Source organism: Felis catus, chromosome B4 (genome assembly GCF_018350175.1).
Source record: "Felis catus isolate Fca126 chromosome B4, F.catus_Fca126_mat1.0, whole genome shotgun sequence".
Classification (NCBI taxonomy): Eukaryota; Metazoa; Chordata; class Mammalia; order Carnivora; family Felidae; genus Felis; species Felis catus.
The window spans coordinates 122,137,004-122,156,108 of record NC_058374.1 but is presented as its reverse complement, the minus strand read 5'-3'; the positions used below and the strand labels follow the sequence as shown (position 1 = coordinate 122,156,108).

The 19,105-nt window shown below is 41.6% G+C and overlaps 1 protein-coding gene across 3 annotated transcripts in view; it reads left to right on the top strand.

The window, feature by feature from the left end:
- GNPTAB (N-acetylglucosamine-1-phosphate transferase subunits alpha and beta) overlaps window positions 1-19,105 on the top strand; it is a 73,710-nt gene that overhangs the window by 41,285 nt on the left and 13,320 nt on the right. For 2 of the 3 annotated variants that reach the window (XM_003989173.6, XM_045062236.1), the window contains 8 exons: window positions 8,455-8,616; window positions 9,333-9,512; window positions 9,741-9,911; window positions 11,891-12,014; window positions 13,332-13,535; window positions 14,460-15,562; window positions 18,058-18,257; window positions 18,506-18,725. In XM_003989173.6, coding sequence (XP_003989222.3) covers window positions 8,455-8,616; window positions 9,333-9,512; window positions 9,741-9,911; window positions 11,891-12,014; window positions 13,332-13,535; window positions 14,460-15,562; window positions 18,058-18,257; window positions 18,506-18,725 — 2,364 coding nt within the window. The remainder of the gene's footprint in view (window positions 1-8,454; window positions 8,617-9,332; window positions 9,513-9,740; window positions 9,912-11,890; window positions 12,015-13,331; window positions 13,536-14,459; window positions 15,563-18,057; window positions 18,258-18,505; window positions 18,726-19,105) is intronic. The other variant, XM_045062235.1, reaches the window with a different exon arrangement.

Here is a 19,105-nt window from a genome sequence, read left to right as displayed (position 1 = left end):
TAGCATAGCTGATAGTCATAAGCAGAGCAGGTCTCTATTCTGCCACAGTGTTGTCTTTCTTTATGGAAGATCCTTACTCTTTTCTTTTTATTTGGGCAAAAGTTGCAGAGTCTTACTTGGTTTACTGGATTCCCAGACAGAAACATGATTCATTTGTTTAACAAATGAGCTCCTACTGTGTCTCAGGTGCTGTTACACCTGCTGAGAGTATAGCGGTAGACAAAACAGACAAAAGCCCTGGTGGAGCTGACAGTGCAAGGAAATGGAAGCACAGAGGAGGGAGTAGGGGAGGTCAAACTCACAGTAAGTAGACAGGGACTGCAGCCTGAGCCTTTATTAAGAGCCTTCACTCATAGAGGGAGGATGCGTCAGATACTTGGAATTTTGATAACGTGAAAGCCTTCTTCACTAGTAGCTAATTGAGCCACCAACGTATTTAGAACTTGTACCTATTAACTCTATATGTTTTTGGTTTTTTTCTAAAATTTTTTATAACATGTATTCATTTTTGAGAGAGAGAGAGAGAGTGTGAGTCGGGGAGGAGCGGAGAGAGAGAGACACAGAATCCGAAGCAGGCTCCAGGCTCTGAGTTGTCAGCACAGAGCCCAACATGGTGCTCGAACCCACAGACCGCAAGATCATGACCTGAGCCAAAGTTGGATGCTCCACTGACTGAGCCACCCGGGCACCCCTAACTCTTAATGCTTTGATGCCATTTGTTAGGGTTGACTCTGGAGGCTGACCCAAGACATGCCTTTTCCTTAACATTTATTGTTTTCAAGCCACTTGCTCTATTGTGTGGGTGTTCTTTCCTTTTGACCTTATGTCAAGACGCCTGCGGTTCTGTCGGAAACATTCCTGGTTATGAAACATGAATGCCTTTTTCTTAGAAGGCATAAAGTTCTGGGCTCAGAAATTTTTAGGGTCTGGTTTTCTTGATTTTCCAAGGAAACATTCTTTAAATTCTGCCACGGTCAGGTTCCTGATTCTTACTTCCTTCTATTGATGTCGTTCAACAATTTAGAGGTGAAAGGGTAGAGATGAGGAAGCATTGGTGGGGGAGAGCAGTGATTGGAGAGTTCTTGAGTTCCTGTCTTGACCATATTTTTTATACCCTGCCCCACTCCTAAAGTTCCCTTTAACTTCTTTTCTCCATAAATGTACCACTGTTTTAAGATATACTACATCACCTCTGTAAGTGCGATGGTAATAGAATGATACTTATATTCTTTCTTTTCTTCATATTTTCCTAAGTTTTTTTTATGGTACCTGGAAATATGGTAGTGTGCAGCTAGATCAGGGTTGAATTATTACTTATCTTCAGTTATTTAAAAATAGATATTCCTGGGGCGCCTGGGTGGCTCAGTCGGTTAAGCGGCCGACTTCGGCTCAGGTCATGCTCAGGTCATGATCTCGCGGTCCGTGAGTTTGAGCCCCGCGTCGGGCTCTGTGCTGACAGTTCAGAGCCTGGAGCCTGTTTCAGATTCTGTGTCTCCCTCTCTCTGACCCTTCCCCGCTCATGCTCTGCCTCTCTCTGTCTCAAAAATAAATAAACGTTAAAAAAAAAAATTAAAAAAAAAATAGATATTCCTCCTTCCTCTAAGTTTTTTTGTTTGTTTGTTTAAATTGAAAAAGTTTGGCATAACACTGTGTAAATTTAAGGTGTACAACATGTTACTTTTTTTTTTTTAATGTTTATTTTGAGAGAGAATGAGCGAGCAAGAGAGAGGCAGAGAGAGTGGAAGAGAGACTGCCAGGGAGGCTTCACGCTGTTGGCAAAGAGCCTGATGCAGGGCCTAATCTCACAAACTGTGAGATCATGCATGACCTGAGCTGAAACCAAGAATCATCCGCTTAACCGACTGAGCCACCCAGGTGCCCCTATGATATGTTACTTTAAATACATTTATGTATTGTAATATGATTGCCATGGTAGCAGTATTTATCACTACATAATTATAGCACAGTATTGTCTATATTGATTATACTGTGTATTAGCTCTCTCTGGCTTATTTATTACTCATTGCAAAGTTTGTGTTTTAAAACATCGGTCTTATTCCCCAGTCCCCCATCCCCTGGTAAATACCATTTTACTCTGTTTTTTATGAGTTTGACTTTTTTGGACTCCACATATAATTTGTCTTTCTCTGACTTGCCTCACTTATTAGTGTAATGTACTAAGCGTTAGGTCCATCTATGTTGTAACAGATAGCAGGATATCCTCCTCTCTCACGGCCAAATGGAATATTATTATATTCCATTATGTATATATACTACATCTTTTTTTTTTTTTTTCTTTAATCTGTTCACCTGTTGATGGGCATTTTGGTTGTTTCCATATCGTGGCTATTGTGAATAATGCTGTAATAAACATGGGAGTGCAGATGTCTCTTCAAAATCCTGTTTTCATTTCCTTTGGATATATGCCCAGAAGTGGAATTGCTGCATCATATGGTAGGTTTATTTTTAATTTTTTAAGGAACCTCCATATTGTTTTCCATAGTGGTTGGACCAATTTACATTTCCACCAACAGTGGACAAGGGTTCCATTTTCTCCATGTCCTTGCCAGCACTTGTTGTCTCTTGACTTCTTGATAGTAGCCATTCTGACAGGTATGAGGTGGTATCTCATTATGGTTTTGATTTGTATTTCCTTGATGATGAGTGATGCTGAACATCTTTTCATGTCTGCTGACCACTTTAATGTTCTCTTTCAAAAAATGTCTACTTAGTTCTGCTCATTCTAATTTATTGTTTATTTATTTATTTATTTCTCCTTTTTAAATTGGATTTTGTTGTTGTTGTTAAGCTGTATGAGGTCTTTATATTTTGGATATTAACCCCATTATCCAATATATGGTTTGCAAAAATTTCCTCCCATTCTTTAGGTTTTCTTTTCATTTTGTTAATTGTTTCTCTTGCTGTGCAGAAGTTGTTGAGTTTGATGTAGTCTCATTTATTGATTTTTTATTTTGTTGTTTGTGCTTTTGGCATCACGTCCAGAAACTCGTTGCCAAGATTGCTGTGGAGGAGATCCTTCCCTTTGTTTTCTTCTACGAGTTTTATGGTATCAAGTCTTATGTTTAAGTCTCTGATCATTTGTAGCCAATTTATGTGTGTGGTGGGAAGGAGGGATCCCTCTTTTCACTGTTCTGCATGTGTTTTTCTCCCGTCACTTATTTTTCGTACTGATTTGGACAGATAAAAGCATAGATTAGCGTTCGTTTCCCCCGATGTTTATTTAGCTTCTTGGCTTCCAAGCTATTGGTTCGAGAATTATAGACACGTGTAGCTGTACTTCTGACTGTTAGCTCAACTTCCTTATGCAGAAAGAATGACATTCTTGAATCTGTTTATATGATTCCAACTGTAATACATTTTTAAAGGAAAGAAGGTTCATGATGCATCTCCATCCTCCACTCGGGTTTGACCACCCCACTGCTCTTTGGCTGCTGCAGGTGCTCACCAGTGCTGACGGCTTTTGGTGCGTCTGTTGGTGGATGGGTGTGTGCCACCAAAGAATGCCAATCCAAGTAGCAGTTAACCCTTCAGCAAACTATTTTGGGTATGGAGTGGTGTGTGCAGGTAGAAGTAGGGCGGGGGAGTAACTTGAATTGGACGAGGAGTACCAGCAAGCTCTGTGCTCTGTGCGTGATGATACCCCCTTCCACCATTCATTCACCCAGCTGGAGCTTTATTTGGACTCCCAGACTTGTCTTTGTGGAGGCTATCACCCCCTCTGAGGGTCAGGCTGAGTACCCACAACATTCATTACAGGTCATTTTCCTGATGCCAACACCTGTGATCACTTTCAGGGATTAGAACTTCTGGTTTTTGTAGGCTAAAGAGAAAATGACAAAGGGGAACAAGAGGAGTGTATCAGCAGTTGAGGCCAATTCTTCGAGTGACTGTTTTTCTGTAGGTTCCTCTTCCTGGTTTTATTATGAATACCTTGAGAATGAAGTTTCCTGTCACTGGGTTCCCAGTCCATTTAGAGTGTGAGCTTTTAGTAAATGTCTGCTGTTTGCCAGGGAGTGTGCTGAGGATCACTGAGTGAATAAAAGCATTTAAATAATTTTTGGGGGTGATCACTTCCAAGTAAGTGTTTCTACAGTGTTGTAGGAACACCTGGGCTTTAGTTGTACTGGGGCAAGGAAGGCTTTGAGAATAGAAGGAATCTTAGCTGGGCCCTGAACACAGCAGCCGTTCTCCTGGCAGAGAAGGGAGGGGGAAAGACCATTCCAACAGTAGGGAACAGCTTGAGCAAAGGACTGGAGGCCTATAAGTCAATGATTTCCTGAAAACCAAGGCAGCTGGTTCCCGGAGGCTAGAAACCAGGCAGGGATTTTGCTGGTGCTGAGAAAGGGGAAAAGAGATTGAGGCCAGATTGAGAAAGATCTCCTGTTAAGGTGCCTGAACTTTATCCTGGAGACAGGGGGCAACCAGGAGCACTTAATCTGTTTCTAAGGAATGTAATAGGTGAAGGTATGGTAGGCAGAGATTAAGCAAGATGAGGCTGTGCAAAAAACCAGTTCAGCCACTGTGGCTATAGCCCAGCAAGATGTTCAGGTTCAGCAAGTGCCTTGGCAATGGTGCCAGTGATGAGAATGGTTCCAAAAACATCTGCAAGAAATCCTCAGCATGACCTAGTGACTTATTAGCCATTGGTGAGAGGGAAGGAAAAATGAAAGGGGAAGTGGATGTTACTAGTGAAGATGGAAGTGATGGCTTCAACCACATTTGGAGCCTCCATGGGAGAAGCAAGTTTTTTGGAAAGGAAATCCAGAGCTTAGCTTAGGGCATGTTATGTTAGAGGTGCTTTGTGGCATGTGGGAGAAGAGGGCTATTGGACACTGGACTTCAGGACCTAAACGAGCTGGACCGTTTTGCCCTCCCAGGGTCCTCCAGGAGGACTTGAGGTAGGCCTGTGGCCTCCGAGTCACCCAGGGCTCGGTTCTGTCCTTCAGACCCTGCCTGGGCACGAGTGCCCAGGACAGGCACTGCCTGTTCACTTGTGTACCCCTCATGATTACCACAGGGCCTGGCACCTAGGGGGCCACTCCAGAAATGCTTGTGGAAGGCATGAGCAAGAAGAAATGCTGTGACTGAGAACATACCTGCCGTGTACCATGGCCTGGAATATAAAGGGAAATGTTTGAGCAGTGTGATTATTCTCAGAAGTCACTTTGGGTTTTGGTACCATAGTCATATACATACAACTTTGCATTTATCGTTCTGTTTAGAGCAAAACCAGATCTCCTCACTCCCGAGGAGGGGAAGTAGGGTTGAATGCAGTTGCAGTTGCAGAACAATAGATTTGAATTCATTAAAACTTTTATGTGGCCTATAGTTTTACAAATAAGCCTTTTCTATTAAAAGCTTTCTAGTTTGATGTGATTAATAACCCTTTATCTGTAGAATTTTTGTACATGATGGACACAGAATTCACCTTTTGGGAAATGAGATTATCCTTTGGTCTTTATTTTTAGCTCACTCTAAATCATTCTGTATTTTCAGACATTTTTACTCATAGTGGAGTTTTCACTTGTTTTTTGATTTTTTGTTCACTTCTTTAACATATGTTAGAGCATGTGGAAAAATCTTCCCAAAGCCCTCAAGTACATTCTACCATTCGGTTTATGATTCAGTACTACTGGTTGCTGAGTGAGTGTGCAAAAGAAGTGGAGAACATGGACTTATCTTCAAGCTACTTAGAATCATGTTTTGGAGATAGTATGTGTGCATGTGAAGTATTCAAGCAGCAAGACAAGACAGTGTAATATTAGGTATCGAGCAGAGTAGCAGAGGCTTCGGGTTGGCATTTAGAGTCAGGAAAGGTCTATGTGGATTAGAGACATGAGAGAAGTTTTCAAAGACTAAGAGCCTGTACAGATCCTTGAAGGCTGACCAGGGTGTTTGTTCCGACAGGAAGGACAGTGCGGGTGGGGTGAGAACAGCATATTGTCCTACCTGGACTCTGTTCCCTCAAACCTCTATCCAAGGCACATTCAAGGTAACAGTAAATTATTGTAATACTGTATTGATGCCCATTTTAGTGACTTCCCTGAAATTACCTTATGCACCTGCTCTTTTAAAGGATAGTACCCTTTGGCCTGTTTTATTCCTAAAGTAGGCACTTCAGTAGATTAAACAAACAACTCTGGAACTGATTTTAGTTTTAGAAAATTCTTGAGTTGTCTAATTACTGGAATGAGTTTATTTTTCATTTATATTAGTTGGCATGTTTTTCCCCCTAACCTTATGCCACCATGTATAGGTATATCGATCCATTATTCTAGATAATGCTATAGTAAACAAACATCCTGAAACCTCTGGCTTAAAAATAACAAACCTTTATTTCTCCATCAGGTTAAAGAAATGTCTGTTGTGGGTCTGCAGTGGGTGGGTGTAGAAGTTGTTCTCTCTTTGAGAAACTTATAATTTAAAGAACTTAGATGAGGGGCGCCTGGGTGGCGCAGTCGGTTAAGCGTCCGACTTCAGCCAGGTCACGATCTCGCGGTCCGTGAGTTCGAGCCCCGCGTCGGGCTCTGGGCTGATGGCTCAGAGCCTGGAGCCTGTTTCCGATTCTGTGTCTCTCTCTCTCTCTGCCCCTCCCCCGTTCATGCTCTGTCTCTCTCTGTCCCAAAAATAAATAAACGTTGAAAAAAATAAAATAAAAAAATAAAGAACTTAGATGAAATGATAGTTTCACATAAGAAGCTATATATGGAGGCAGTTGCCCATAGTTGCCCAAACTAGGAACTCCAGCCTTGGGCACTTACTACACCCACTTTTCCTTACCACCTCCTGTCTCCCTGCAGACGTAATTAAGTGTCCAGGATTAGGGTGCCACCTAGTGGCTATCAGAGGATACTTCCTCCCCAACTTTTTCACCACTCACAACTTGATGGCAGCAGAAAAGCTTGTTTCAACATGTAAATAGTTCCTGAAGCTCTTTACCTTTTATCTTTCTAATTAGGAAAATGTCTATGAAATTTCAGAATGGTTTCCCAGACTACAATCATTTCGGATAGAAGAGATTAAGATAAGGATATTTACCCAATGTTAAAACACTACATTTAATAAACATTTGGTGATTTTATATTCCAGGGAGCCCTCAGAGGTGCTGTGGGAGGCAGTGAGGGAGGGAGGGGAGGAGCAGGGGAGGCTGGGGTGGGCAGTGAGACTCGGTAGATGTCCAGATAGAAGAATATCTGCCCTGCCTCCTACCTGTCCCACCACATAGCAAGGTAGGATATGACAGCAGTGGGAGCTGACCTTCGGTGAGTGCTTAGTATATGCCAGGTGCCATTAGCATGGAAGAAAGTAATCTGTCAGAAGACAGTATCCACTTGTGCATGGACATGCCCATACACCCACACAATTTGTGTTAAGGGGAAAAATATAAATGAAATTCTAACTTTAGCTTCTAGTTTTTGGCATAAATAAGCTGAGGAAACATTGAAAGATGAGGTAAATATAGTCATGTAGCATATACAAGAGTTCAAAATGAGCCCACAATGATTTATGTTTGCTCTGTTTTATAAAGAAAGGATGCCATAAATTAAGGAACTGGCCCTGTTAGAAGAGTCAGTTGGGCAGAAGGTTTTGCTTTCCAAGATTAGTAGTTTCCAATCCTCCCTACCCTTTAAGGTCTGAAAGCCTCTTTTCATAGGAAATTGAATGATACAGAGTTAGAACATGAAACAGCTCAAGGGTGGTGTGGACTCTGGTAGTGGTGGGAAAGCCTGTTTGTAAAACATGTTGATGTTTGTGATGTTCCCTTAGACATGATTTCTTTGAAAGCTTTGCCCCCAAAAGCACTTTTTGTATGGAAGTCCTACAGTCAGTCGTGTCAAAGGTGCTCCTCTTAAATGTGGGGCACAGAAGCCGATTGGAGGCCCTGCTAACGGGCGTGCTCTCTGCCAGTCTGGGCAGTTACTTTGCAGGTTTCTCCCAGTAGAAGCAGATTGGTAATATTCTAGAACAAAGGTCACAATTGGTGACCAGTTGTGTTTTGTTTGAGAGCATGACCATCAAAAACATTCGAGTCAGCATTGAAAAATGGGGAGATTTCTTACAACACTCGGGGATCCTGGTGTCTCAGGATCTGGCCGCACTTGTCAATGTTGAGCAGTGGCTGCAGCTTGTGGATGGCCCTGAAATGTCCCATTTCCCACAACTCCACCACTCGCTCTGCTTTACATGCCTGGTCTCTTCCGTTCACTTGGGAAGTGTGTCTGGCGTGTTCAGGTCTTCTTTTGGTGATAACAGCCTTACTAGTTCATAATCTATATAAAGAGATACATTTAATCTTTAAATATATATACAATATATTTAAGCATGCATCATACACTATGTATATATTTAAAGATTAAAGATCAAACTGGGATCAAACGTGTCTCTTCTTTGAGGTTGAGTTTTTCTACACGTAACGCTTCTGTTATTTTACAGTTGCAATTGTATTCAGAGGCCAGTGTAGCTCTTCTGAAACTGAATAACCCCAAAGATTTCCAAGAACTGAATAAGCAGACCAAGAAGAACATGACCATTGAGGGAAAAGAACTGACTATAAGTCCTGCATATTTATTGTGGGACCTGAGTGCCATCAGCCAGGTAAGGCATGAACCTGGATCAAGGGTTTAGATTGTTAAAGATTTGTAAGTCATTATATTAGAAGGAAGAGGATTTCCAGAGAGAGAGTTGATTGGAACTTTTCTAATTTTCCAATCACTGCCATTGGTTAACATTAACCGAAGTGACCTAGAATCAGATCCGAGAAACTTCTCTCTTTAGAAAGTGCAAAAGGGGGCAGCTGGGTAGCTCAGTTGGTTAAGGGTCCAACTCCTGATTTCAGCTCAGATCATGAGCTCACGGGTTTGTGAGATTGGGATTCTCTCTTTCTGTGCCCCCACTCATGCACACGCTTGCTAGCTCTCTTAGAATAAATAAACTTAAAAAAAATTAAAAAGTACAAAAAAAAGTTGGGTATGTATGTATGTATTTATTTATTTAGAGGTGGGGAGGGGCGGAGAGAGAGAGAATCCCAAGCAGGTTCCACACTCCTGGTGGAGCTTGATGTGTGGCTTGGTCCCATGACCTGAGCTGAAATTAAGAGTTTGATGCTTAACCAAATGAGCCACCCAGGCACCCTTATGTTGTTGTTTTAAATATGCCAAGTGTTTCGCATTTTTTTGTAATGTTCAAATGTAGGGCTTGGTCTTTAAAAGTCTGCCAGAGCCTGAGAGCAGATTGGGCAGAGGGATAGCCAGGAGGAGAAGGTATGACTTAAGTGGTATTTTACACCTTCACGTGTGAAATGGTTTTCTCAGTCTAAGCAGGATGAAGATGTTTCTGCCAGCCGTTTTGAAGATAATGAAGAGCTGAGATACTCCCTGCGATCCATTGAGAGGCATGCTCCATGGGTTCGGAATATCTTCATCGTCACCAATGGGCAGATTCCCTCTTGGCTGAACCTTGATAATCCTCGAGTGACAATAGTCACACACCAGGTCCATGACTTTCCATGTATCACGAGGCTGTGGTTTTTCTGTTGCTCACTGCACCTTTACCTATCCCTCATTTCATTCCCCGTACCCTCCCCCTCCCCACCTGCATCCCCTTCATTTTTCTTCTCATCTCCCTTCCTTCCTCCCATAACCAAAACCAAAACCAAAACAAAACGATTCTTATCCGCCCTCTTTTTCTCTTGCCTTTTTATGTCGTCATTTGCTTAAAAGGATGTTTTTCGAAATTTGAGCCACTTGCCTACCTTTAGCTCACCTGCTATTGAAAGCCACATTCATCGCATCGAAGGGCTGTCCCAGAAGTTTATTTATCTGAACGACGATGTCATGTTTGGGAAGGATGTGTGGCCAGATGATTTTTATAGTCACTCGAAAGGTCAGAAGGTGAGTGCCTAAGAGGAAGGGATGCCTAGCTTAGAAGTCACTTAGAAGTTATAAACAGTAGGTCAGGACATCGAGTATGCGTACTACTGTATTCAGTTTTGAGTGCTAAGCTCAGGAGAGTTAATAATTTGGGAGTACAAAAACTGTTCCCTAGTAGTTTTTTACTTTTCTGCCCTGTCAGACACCTAGAACCCACGTTCTAAATTATTCTATTACAATAACAGCAGAAAAAAGTAAAGTCACTATGAAATATGAAATCGTGGTTAGAACATCAGCAAAATGGCCAAGATAAAAGTGAGCTCACTTTTCTGCTTACAGCCATGGATAAAATTTCATTTAAGGCAGTGGTCTCACTCTGGCTTTGAGAGGCATGATGGGGAAGTGGCTTTGAGCACAGAGCCCGGAGCAACGGTTGAGGACCGTCCTGGGCCAGTGACTAGATGTGGGTTTCCTGTCTGCAAAGTGCGGAAGCTAGGAGTACGCCTGTGGTGCTGTTGGAGGGAATCAGTGATGAGTTGGAGACTTAGTCATAAGCTTTTAAGTGCCAGAACCCTGCAGGTGGAAGTGCTAACTGCACAACGCTACTTTCCTGTTGCTGTTTATGCTGCCCCAGAGTGCTCATCCTCTCCTCCCCTGTTCACTTGCCTCCTCTGTGTTTGTGGGGCTGCCACGCTGAGCTGCGGCTCGGCAGTGGAGACGTACAGAATCAGGGCCTTGAACGGCGATTTCCGTGCCGGCAGGTATGCCCTGGTGCGAAGAGTGGGAGTTCAGGAGGCTGAAATCCGGGCCAGAGACTAATTCCCATCTGAACTGAAGTGAACTTGGAAGAACAAATAGGAGTTAACTAGATGAAGAAAGACACTCCAAGTGGATGGAGCACGCAGAGGCATGGAGTGCATTTTTTAAAAAATTAATTTAATTTAAAAAGTAACCTTGTGGGGCGCCTGAGTGGCTCAGTCGGTTAAGTGTCCGATTTCAGCTCAGGTCATGATCTCACCACTCATGAGTTCGAGCCCCGTGTGGGGCTCTGTGCTGAGGGCTCAGAGCCTGGAGCTTGTTTCTGATTCTGTGTCTTCCTCTCTCTCTGCCCCTCCCCTGCTCATGCTCTGTCTCTATCTCCCAAAAATAAATAAACATTGAAAAAAATTAAAAAAAAAAAAAAAAAATAAGGGCGCCTAGGTGGCTCAGTCAGTTAAGTGTCTGACTTCAGCCCGGGTCATGATCTCACAGTTTGTGAGTTCGAGCCCCGTGTCAGGCTCTGTGCTGACAGCTCAGGGCCTGGAGCCTGCTTCAGATTCTGTGTTGTCTTCTGTCTCTGCCCCTCCCATGCTCATGGTCTGTCTCTCTGTCTCTCAATAATAAATAAACATTAAAAAAAAAAATAACCTTGTACCTTGTCACTCATTTTGAAAGCAGGTGAGTTCACAATTCAGAACACTGTGCTGATAATGTATCACAGGACCTTATGCACAGACGTAAGGATATTGAGAGTTCCATCTGCTGCTTTTCTCAGCCTTGGGACGAGATTTTACATAAACACATTTGGGAGTTAATGACAGTTGTTAACAGAAAAGCAGTGACTTGTATGATATACTTTCCACCTGCTTTGTCACGTTTTTTATTCACATTCAAGCCTGACATGTTGCTATTTTATTTCAAAATACATTATAAGACCATGTGAAAAACTAACCCATGAATTGAGTCCTTGTCTGCTTTCCTTGAGTAATGGAAAAGAGTAAATGTACTTAGTAAGAATCATCAACAGAGCAGGAGGACTTTGCAAACTATTGCAGGTACCTGCAGACTTAATGCAATATATGCCACATGGATGCAGACAGCCCAGGGAAAATTGTAACCTTTTCTAGAGGCTCACTCAATTTCTTTTCTTTTTTTTCCTTTTCTTCTTCTGTTTTTTAAAAGGAATCCTACTTTGAGATTGGAACGTGTCAGAAACCATTTTCTTTCTGGCTTTGTCCTAGGTTTATTTGACATGGCCTGTGCCAAACTGTGCTGAGGGCTGCCCGGGTTCCTGGATCAAAGATGGCTATTGTGACAAGGCTTGTAATAATTCAGCCTGTGATTGGGATGGTGGTGACTGCTCTGGTAAGGGTGTGTTCACATGTAATTTGTTCATGTTTATGGACTTTTTTCATTCTTTTTTTTTTTTAACGTTTATTTTTGAGAGAGAGATTGAGCAAGTGAGAGTTGGGGTGGGCAGAGAGAGAGGGGATAGAGCATCCAAAGCGGGCTCCATGCTGACAGCAGCGAGCCCGACTCAGGGCTTGAACCCACAAACTGCGAGATCATGACCTGAGCCGAAGTCAGATACTTAACCAACTGAGCCACCCAGGCACCCCTGAACGGTTTTTCATTCTTATTGAATATGTACAGTGACTTAAACATTCTTCTTGTATGAAAACAATCAGTAATCCATAGATTCTGGAGATAGTAGGGCTAGTGTCCCCATGTAGATCAGTTTTTTCATATTCTCCATTGTTGAGGGCATATTTCCATGCTGGCCCTGCACTTGAAAATGCCTTTTATTATTTAAAATACGAGAATCAGGAATAGCCTTAATTATGTAAACTCAAGAGCAAGAATCACTCTCAGTCTTGTAGGAGCTCACAGCTGGTGGCTTTCAGCAGCAGCTTGCTGTTAGGGAGTAACTAAAGAGAAATAAAGATCTTCCCCCTTACATGGTTATGTTTACACTTGTTGATAATAACGTGTTTTTACATTTGTTGATTGCCTTTCAGTTTATAAAGCATTCTCCATTATCCACTTGAATTTTTTAGTCACCTAAGGAAGAGAGAATGTGTGCACAGGTATCATCCCCATATTCCACATGCGGAAACAGATTTGGAAACGTGTTGAGTATTAGAAAAAGCAAAGCTTTAAGTTGTAGTCTGGTCAGATCTATCCGATGCACTGAAAAATATAAGCAGCTGCAATGAGAGAATGCAGACATTACCCGGTGGATCTGTGCAGTCCAGAGAACTCAGCCCCTAATAGAACATTAACATTTGGTAGTGATATTGGCACCCATATTTGGACATGTTTTGGCAGTTCTGACAGTCAGTCTTCAATAACCTCTTCCTGTTTCCCTGCTCCTCCACACAACCTCCACACGCCCCCCACACGCCCCTTGGAGCAAGTTCGTACTTCAGGGCTGCACAGCTAGTAAGTGCCAAGGCCTGGTCATCCCATGCCTAATCCTCTGGCAAGCGATGTCCCCTTTTCAGTTTGTTTTCTTCTAAAGGTACATGAAATCTGGGTGAACCTTTTCTGGCTGAAATGTAGGCATTAATCTCAATAGCACTATTGAGAAAGAGAAACTGCCCTTTGTTCAAGATGATAAGCACATCATCTTGATATGTGTGATAAGCACATAAGGATCCTGTTCTCTTCCTTCCTCTACAGGTAACAGTGGCGGGAGTCGCTACGTCGCAGGAGGCGGGGGTACTGGGAGTATTGGAATTGGACAGCCCTGGCAGTTTGGCGGAGGTCTAAACAGTGTTTCTTACTGTAATCAAGGATGTGCTAATTCCTGGCTTGCTGATAAGTTCTGTGACCAGGCTTGCAATGTCTTGTCCTGTGGGTTTGATGCTGGCGACTGTGGGCAAGGTATATTTATTGCCATAAAACATATTTAGACTAAGGGGATCAAAATCCTTGATGAGTAGAGGGGAGTTTGTATTGTTGTTATTTAAACTAATTACTCTCTCTGTATTCTTCACCCATCCTTGAATTCAAACTAGCAGTAAGTGAAAAGTAAGAGATCTTTAAAAAATAGTAGATACTGGAGCTGCTGCTTTTCCTGCTATTGCACCAGTCTGGCTGATTTTGTACTAAGCAGATACACCTTTGTTGAAAATATATAGTAAAGGTTTAATTTAGAAATAATAAAAAGAGACCTTATAATGTACTAAATCCAATATAATGAATATTGGATCTTTTTTTTTAGTGTTTATTTTGAGAGAGAGTGAGAGAGAGATAGAGGGAGAGAACAAGCAGGGTAGAGAGGCAGTGAGAGAGAGAGAGAGAGAGAGAGAGGGAGAGAGAGAGAGAGAGAGAGAGAGAGAGAGAGAGAGAGAGAGAGAATCCCAAGCATGCTCCACCGTCAGCACAGAGCCCGATGTGGGGCTCGGTCCCACAACCCTTGGATCATGACCTGAGCTGAAATCAAGAGTTGGATGCTCAACCAGCTGAGCCACCCACATGCCCCTGGATCTTGCTGATAGCTTATCAGTGGTGGTCGTTTGGGCAGAATGTCATACTTTTTCAAATGGACACAAAGCTGAAAGTTCATCACCGAAATTTGCCATATCTCTATAGTGAGTTAGACTCTGCATTTCATGTTGATAATAGTGATTGCTTCAGATAGTAAAATGAGCCCTATAACAGCAGCTCTTGTGTTAGAATGTTTGACTATTTTGAAGTCAATTTAAAGTCATTCTTAGAAAGTGAAAACTCAAACCCTCAGAATTAAAGGAAAAGGAGGGGAAAATGCCTCATTTTTTAAAGTCATGTTTGTGTTTTTTCCTCTAGATCATTTTCATGAATTGTATAAAGTAACACTTCTCCCAAACCAGACTCACTATGTTATTCCAAAAGGTGAATGCCTGCCTTATTTCAGCTTTGCAGAAATAGCCAAAAGAGGAATTGAAGGTGCCTATAGCGACAACCCAATAATTCGACATGCTTCCATTGCCAATAAGTGGAAAACCATCCACCTCATAATGCACAGTGGAATGAATGCAACCACAATACATTTTAATCTCACGTTTCAAAATACAAACGATGAAGAGTTCAAAATTCAGATAATAGTAGAGGTTGACACGAGAGAGGAACCCAAAGTGAATTCTACAACCCAGAAATCTTACCAAAATTTGGTTAGCCCCACGACACTTCTACCAGAGGCAGAAATCCTGTTTGAAGATATTCCTGAAGAGAAACGCTTTCCAAAGTTCAAGAGACATGATGGCAACACAACAGGAAGATTCCAAATGGAGATGAAAATTCCCCAAGTGAATATTTCACTCCTTCCGAAAGAGGCCCAGTTGAGTCTCAGTAACTTGGATTTGCAACTAGAACGTGGAGATATCACTGTGAAAGGGTACAACCTGTCCAAGTCAGCTTTGCTGAGATCATTTCTGAAGAATGTACCAGATGCTAAAATAAAAAGAAATCAAGCTATAATAACAGATGAAAGAAATGACAGTGTAGAGGCCCCGCTGGAAAAACAGGTTCACAAAAGCATCTTGCCATATAGCTTGGGAACATTTGAAAGATTACAGAAGTCACCTTTTCCAGCAGCAACAGTAAAAGTGAAGGGCCACTACCAGAGTCAGAATCCACCCCCAGACTTAGAAATGGAAGGCAAATTTAGATCTGAAATTCTGATCCAAGAAGTAAGAGGCGAAAGTGTGTCAAAAGAAAAACTCTCATCTCGAATTGTTCCACTGCAAGACCAGGTGGCAAAAGAAAAAATCACAGGGAAAGAACAAGAGAAACACAGAATGGAGGAAAATGTGAACAATTATATCGATGTTAATGAAGTATTACCTGGTAGAAAACTGCAGCATCACGCAGACAGTTACCTGGGCTTTTTGCCATGGGAGAAAAAAAAATATTTCCAAGATCTTCTTGATGTAAGTTACATCCAGCCTAATTGCGTCCCATGCTCAGGAAGAAATAAATAACCTTGTGAGTTATAACTATAATAGGTGCCATTTATTTAGGATTTCCTGTGCCAACCATTGGACTAAATTTTTTTTTTTTTTTACGTGGTTTAATATAATTGTCCCAATACCCTTAACATAAAAATACCTTATAAGGTTATCTACTGTCAGGATCCCCGTGCTACAGTTTAGAGTGAAACAGCCTTAGAGTGAATGAGTTGGGAAGTTAGCCAGGAGCAGGCCCCGAGTAAGTAGTGGAACAGGGATAGTACCTTACCTTCACTTGGCAGGTTGTGATTTCAAAAAAAAAAAAAATGCTTTTGTGTATGTTGTGTGGGCCAGACCTAATATTTCTCCAATTTCACTGATGGAAAATACCCCAAGGTGCAGATATATTCATTAGCTTCCAGTGTGAGCCAAGCCTCAAAGTTTGAGTGCTCACCCTCCTGTACCACGGCCTCCGCGGTGTCATGGTGTCATTTGTACATCTGCCAAGTGCTGGCACTGTGGTCACTGCTGGGGAATGCAAGACTATTAGAACACAGCTCATGGAGTCTCAGGGGGCAAGCTGGGAGGACAGATTTGTGTGTAAATAATTATAGCAAAGTGATAGGGGTCTCTTGAGGTAGGGGCAAGGAGTCCAAAGGGAAAAATTCCTTAACTCCACTGAGTATTGGGGGAGGCATCGTGAGGCAGTGCCCCATAAGCTGACCTTTTAAAGGTGTGTAGGAGTTGACCAAGAAAAACACTGTGGTCTAAGCTGGATCGTGAGCAGAGCACAGTCATGAGTAGATGTCCAGCTGGGAGAAAAAGAGGATGAAGAAGGGAACTTATTAATCTCATTGTCTTTGGAAAGTATTTGTTCCTGACACAGTAGTCATTTACTAATTGTTGAGTGAGGGACTGTGGAGTTCTTGCTTATGATGATTTCCTCACTTTTCCAAGCCCTTTTCTTTATGTTTTAAATGTTTATTTATTTTGAGAGAGTGAGCAAGTGGAGGAGGTGCAGAGAGCGGGAGGGAGAGAATCCCAAGCAGGCTCCACCCCATCAGCACAGAGCCCAATGTGGGGGCTTGAAAACATGAACCGTGAGATCATGACCTGAGCCGAAACCAAATCGGATGCTTAACTGACTGAGCCACCAGGCAACCCCTTTATTTTAAGTTACAAAAGTGTTGCAGACTAGTGGTAAAAATTGCAAGCAATCCAAAAAATACACAATGAAAAAGGGAAAGATCTGCATCTTTCCTTCCTTAACCTCCCTACTTGAAATAATCACTATGAAAAGTTTCGTGGATACTTTTCCGGTATTTTTATATAGATATGCAAACATACAAACTATATAATACCTGTTTTGCAATGGTGAAATGACACTATTTATATCGCTCTGCCATTGCCTGTTGATATAGTGGTGAGCAAACCCATGCCAATGTCATTGTTTTTTAATAGCTCTGTTTGTTTTGCAATTAACAAATAGTGTTGCAATAAATATTCTTGTACATGTATCTTACTCTGGAGGAAGTTTTTACTTCTGTGGGTAGAATTGCTGTGTTACAGTTAAATTTGACTGTGTCCTTCTGAAACCCTGTACCGCTTCATACTTCTACAGTGTATAGTACAAGAGTGCTTGTTTCTCCACAGGCTAGCCAAACAGCAGTTAATGTCAGTCTATGGTGTTTTGTTTTGTTTTACCAGTTTGAGAAGCAAAAATATTTCATCTTCATAAAGTGTGTTCGTATATTTTGCAAATATTCTTTACCCATTCACTTAGTTCTGCCTCTTACTGGTTTTGACAGGGCTCTTTATGATTTATAACATTAACACTATTAAGATGGCAAAACAGTTTTTTAGTCCTTGTGTTCAGAACTCAAGTGCTGACTGCTTTGGTGTCATCAGTAGAAATAACTTGATATTGATCAAGTTATCAGGGGCACCTGGGTGACTCAGTTGGTTAAGCAGCATCCAGCTCTTGACTTCAGCTTAGGTCATGATCTCATAGTTTGTCAGTTTGTGCCCCACACTGGACTCCATGCTGACAGTGTGGAGCCTGCTTGGGATTTTTTCTCTCTCTCTCCCTCTCTGTCTTCCCCTCCCCTGCTCGTGCTCTCTTTCTCTCCCAAAATAAATAATAAATCTTTTTTTTTTTTTAAACAAAGTGCTATCAAAATTTTTTTTAAATACATTTTCTAAATATTGCATTGAATTGGCTATAAAATTCCATGCTTATCCTTGAAGAATACCCTATAAATAGAACTGTATCATACAACAGTTGTTCACAAGCCAATAGTGGTGTTACTTTCACTGAAATCTAGTTCTGCACTTAGGATCCTTAAAGTGACCTGTTAGCACTCATTTCATTTGCCATTGTTAGTGGCTAGTTATATAACATAGTACCTTTATCTGTTAACAGAGTATACACTTGTGCACTAAACACAGCGCTGTGTTACATGGAATTCTCTTTTCAGGAAGAAGAGTCATTGAAGACACAGTTAGCATACTACACTGATAGCAGACACACTGGGAGGCAACTAAAAGATACATTTGCAGATTCCCTCCGATATGTAAATAAAATTCTTAACAGCAAGTTTGGATTCACATCTCGGAAAGTCCCTGCTCACATGCCTCACATGATTGACCGAATCGTTATGCAAGAGCTTCAGGATATGTAAGTATTGATTGTTTGAGCTGCTTGCACACGCTCAGAGCTGCTTTAAGTCTGCTTAAAATTGACACTTCGCTGTGCTACATGTATGGCTCTAATACTTGGTGACTGATGTGTTGAAGGTTTACCTAAATAAGCAGGAAAGAAAAAGATCTAACTCCACAAATGTTAGAATATATTTTAATGTAGATGAATGTCTATATATATTTTTTAAATGCCCAGAGCTCACTATATATGTTATGTTTGGGCAGGTTTCCTGAGGAATTTGACAAGACGTCATTTCACAAAGTGCGCCATTCTGAGGATATGCAGTTTGCCTTTTCGTATTTTTATTATCTCATGAGTGCAGTTCAGCCACTGAATATATCTCAAGTTTTTGATGAAGTTGATACAGACCAATCTGGTGTATTATCTGACAGAGAAATCCGAACACTGGCTACCAGAATTCATGACCTGCCTTTAAGTTTACAGGTGTTGTATTTTTTTCCCTAAACTTTCCCCTTTTCTCTTACATATTTCAGTACAATGCAGGTAAAAGTAATTCTCTTATGTAATGAAGCTGTTCACAACTAGTCCATTTTGGTGCCAGAATTAAACCAAATTTGAGGTTCATATTTTATGAGATTACGTTTTTAGGCTTTATGCATTGCTATTGTATTATCTGAAGAAGAGCCAGACTATCCCTGCATATAAGATTGTTGTGACAAGTTCATTTGGGAGTTTCGGGTGTGGCCAACTGGAGTTATGTCTCAGCCAGGCCTAGGTTGTTGCACAATCCCCAGTGTCACGGTATCCTCTAGTCCCAGGAGTGAGAGAGTCGCTAATAGTGCCAAAATGAATCTAATCACAGG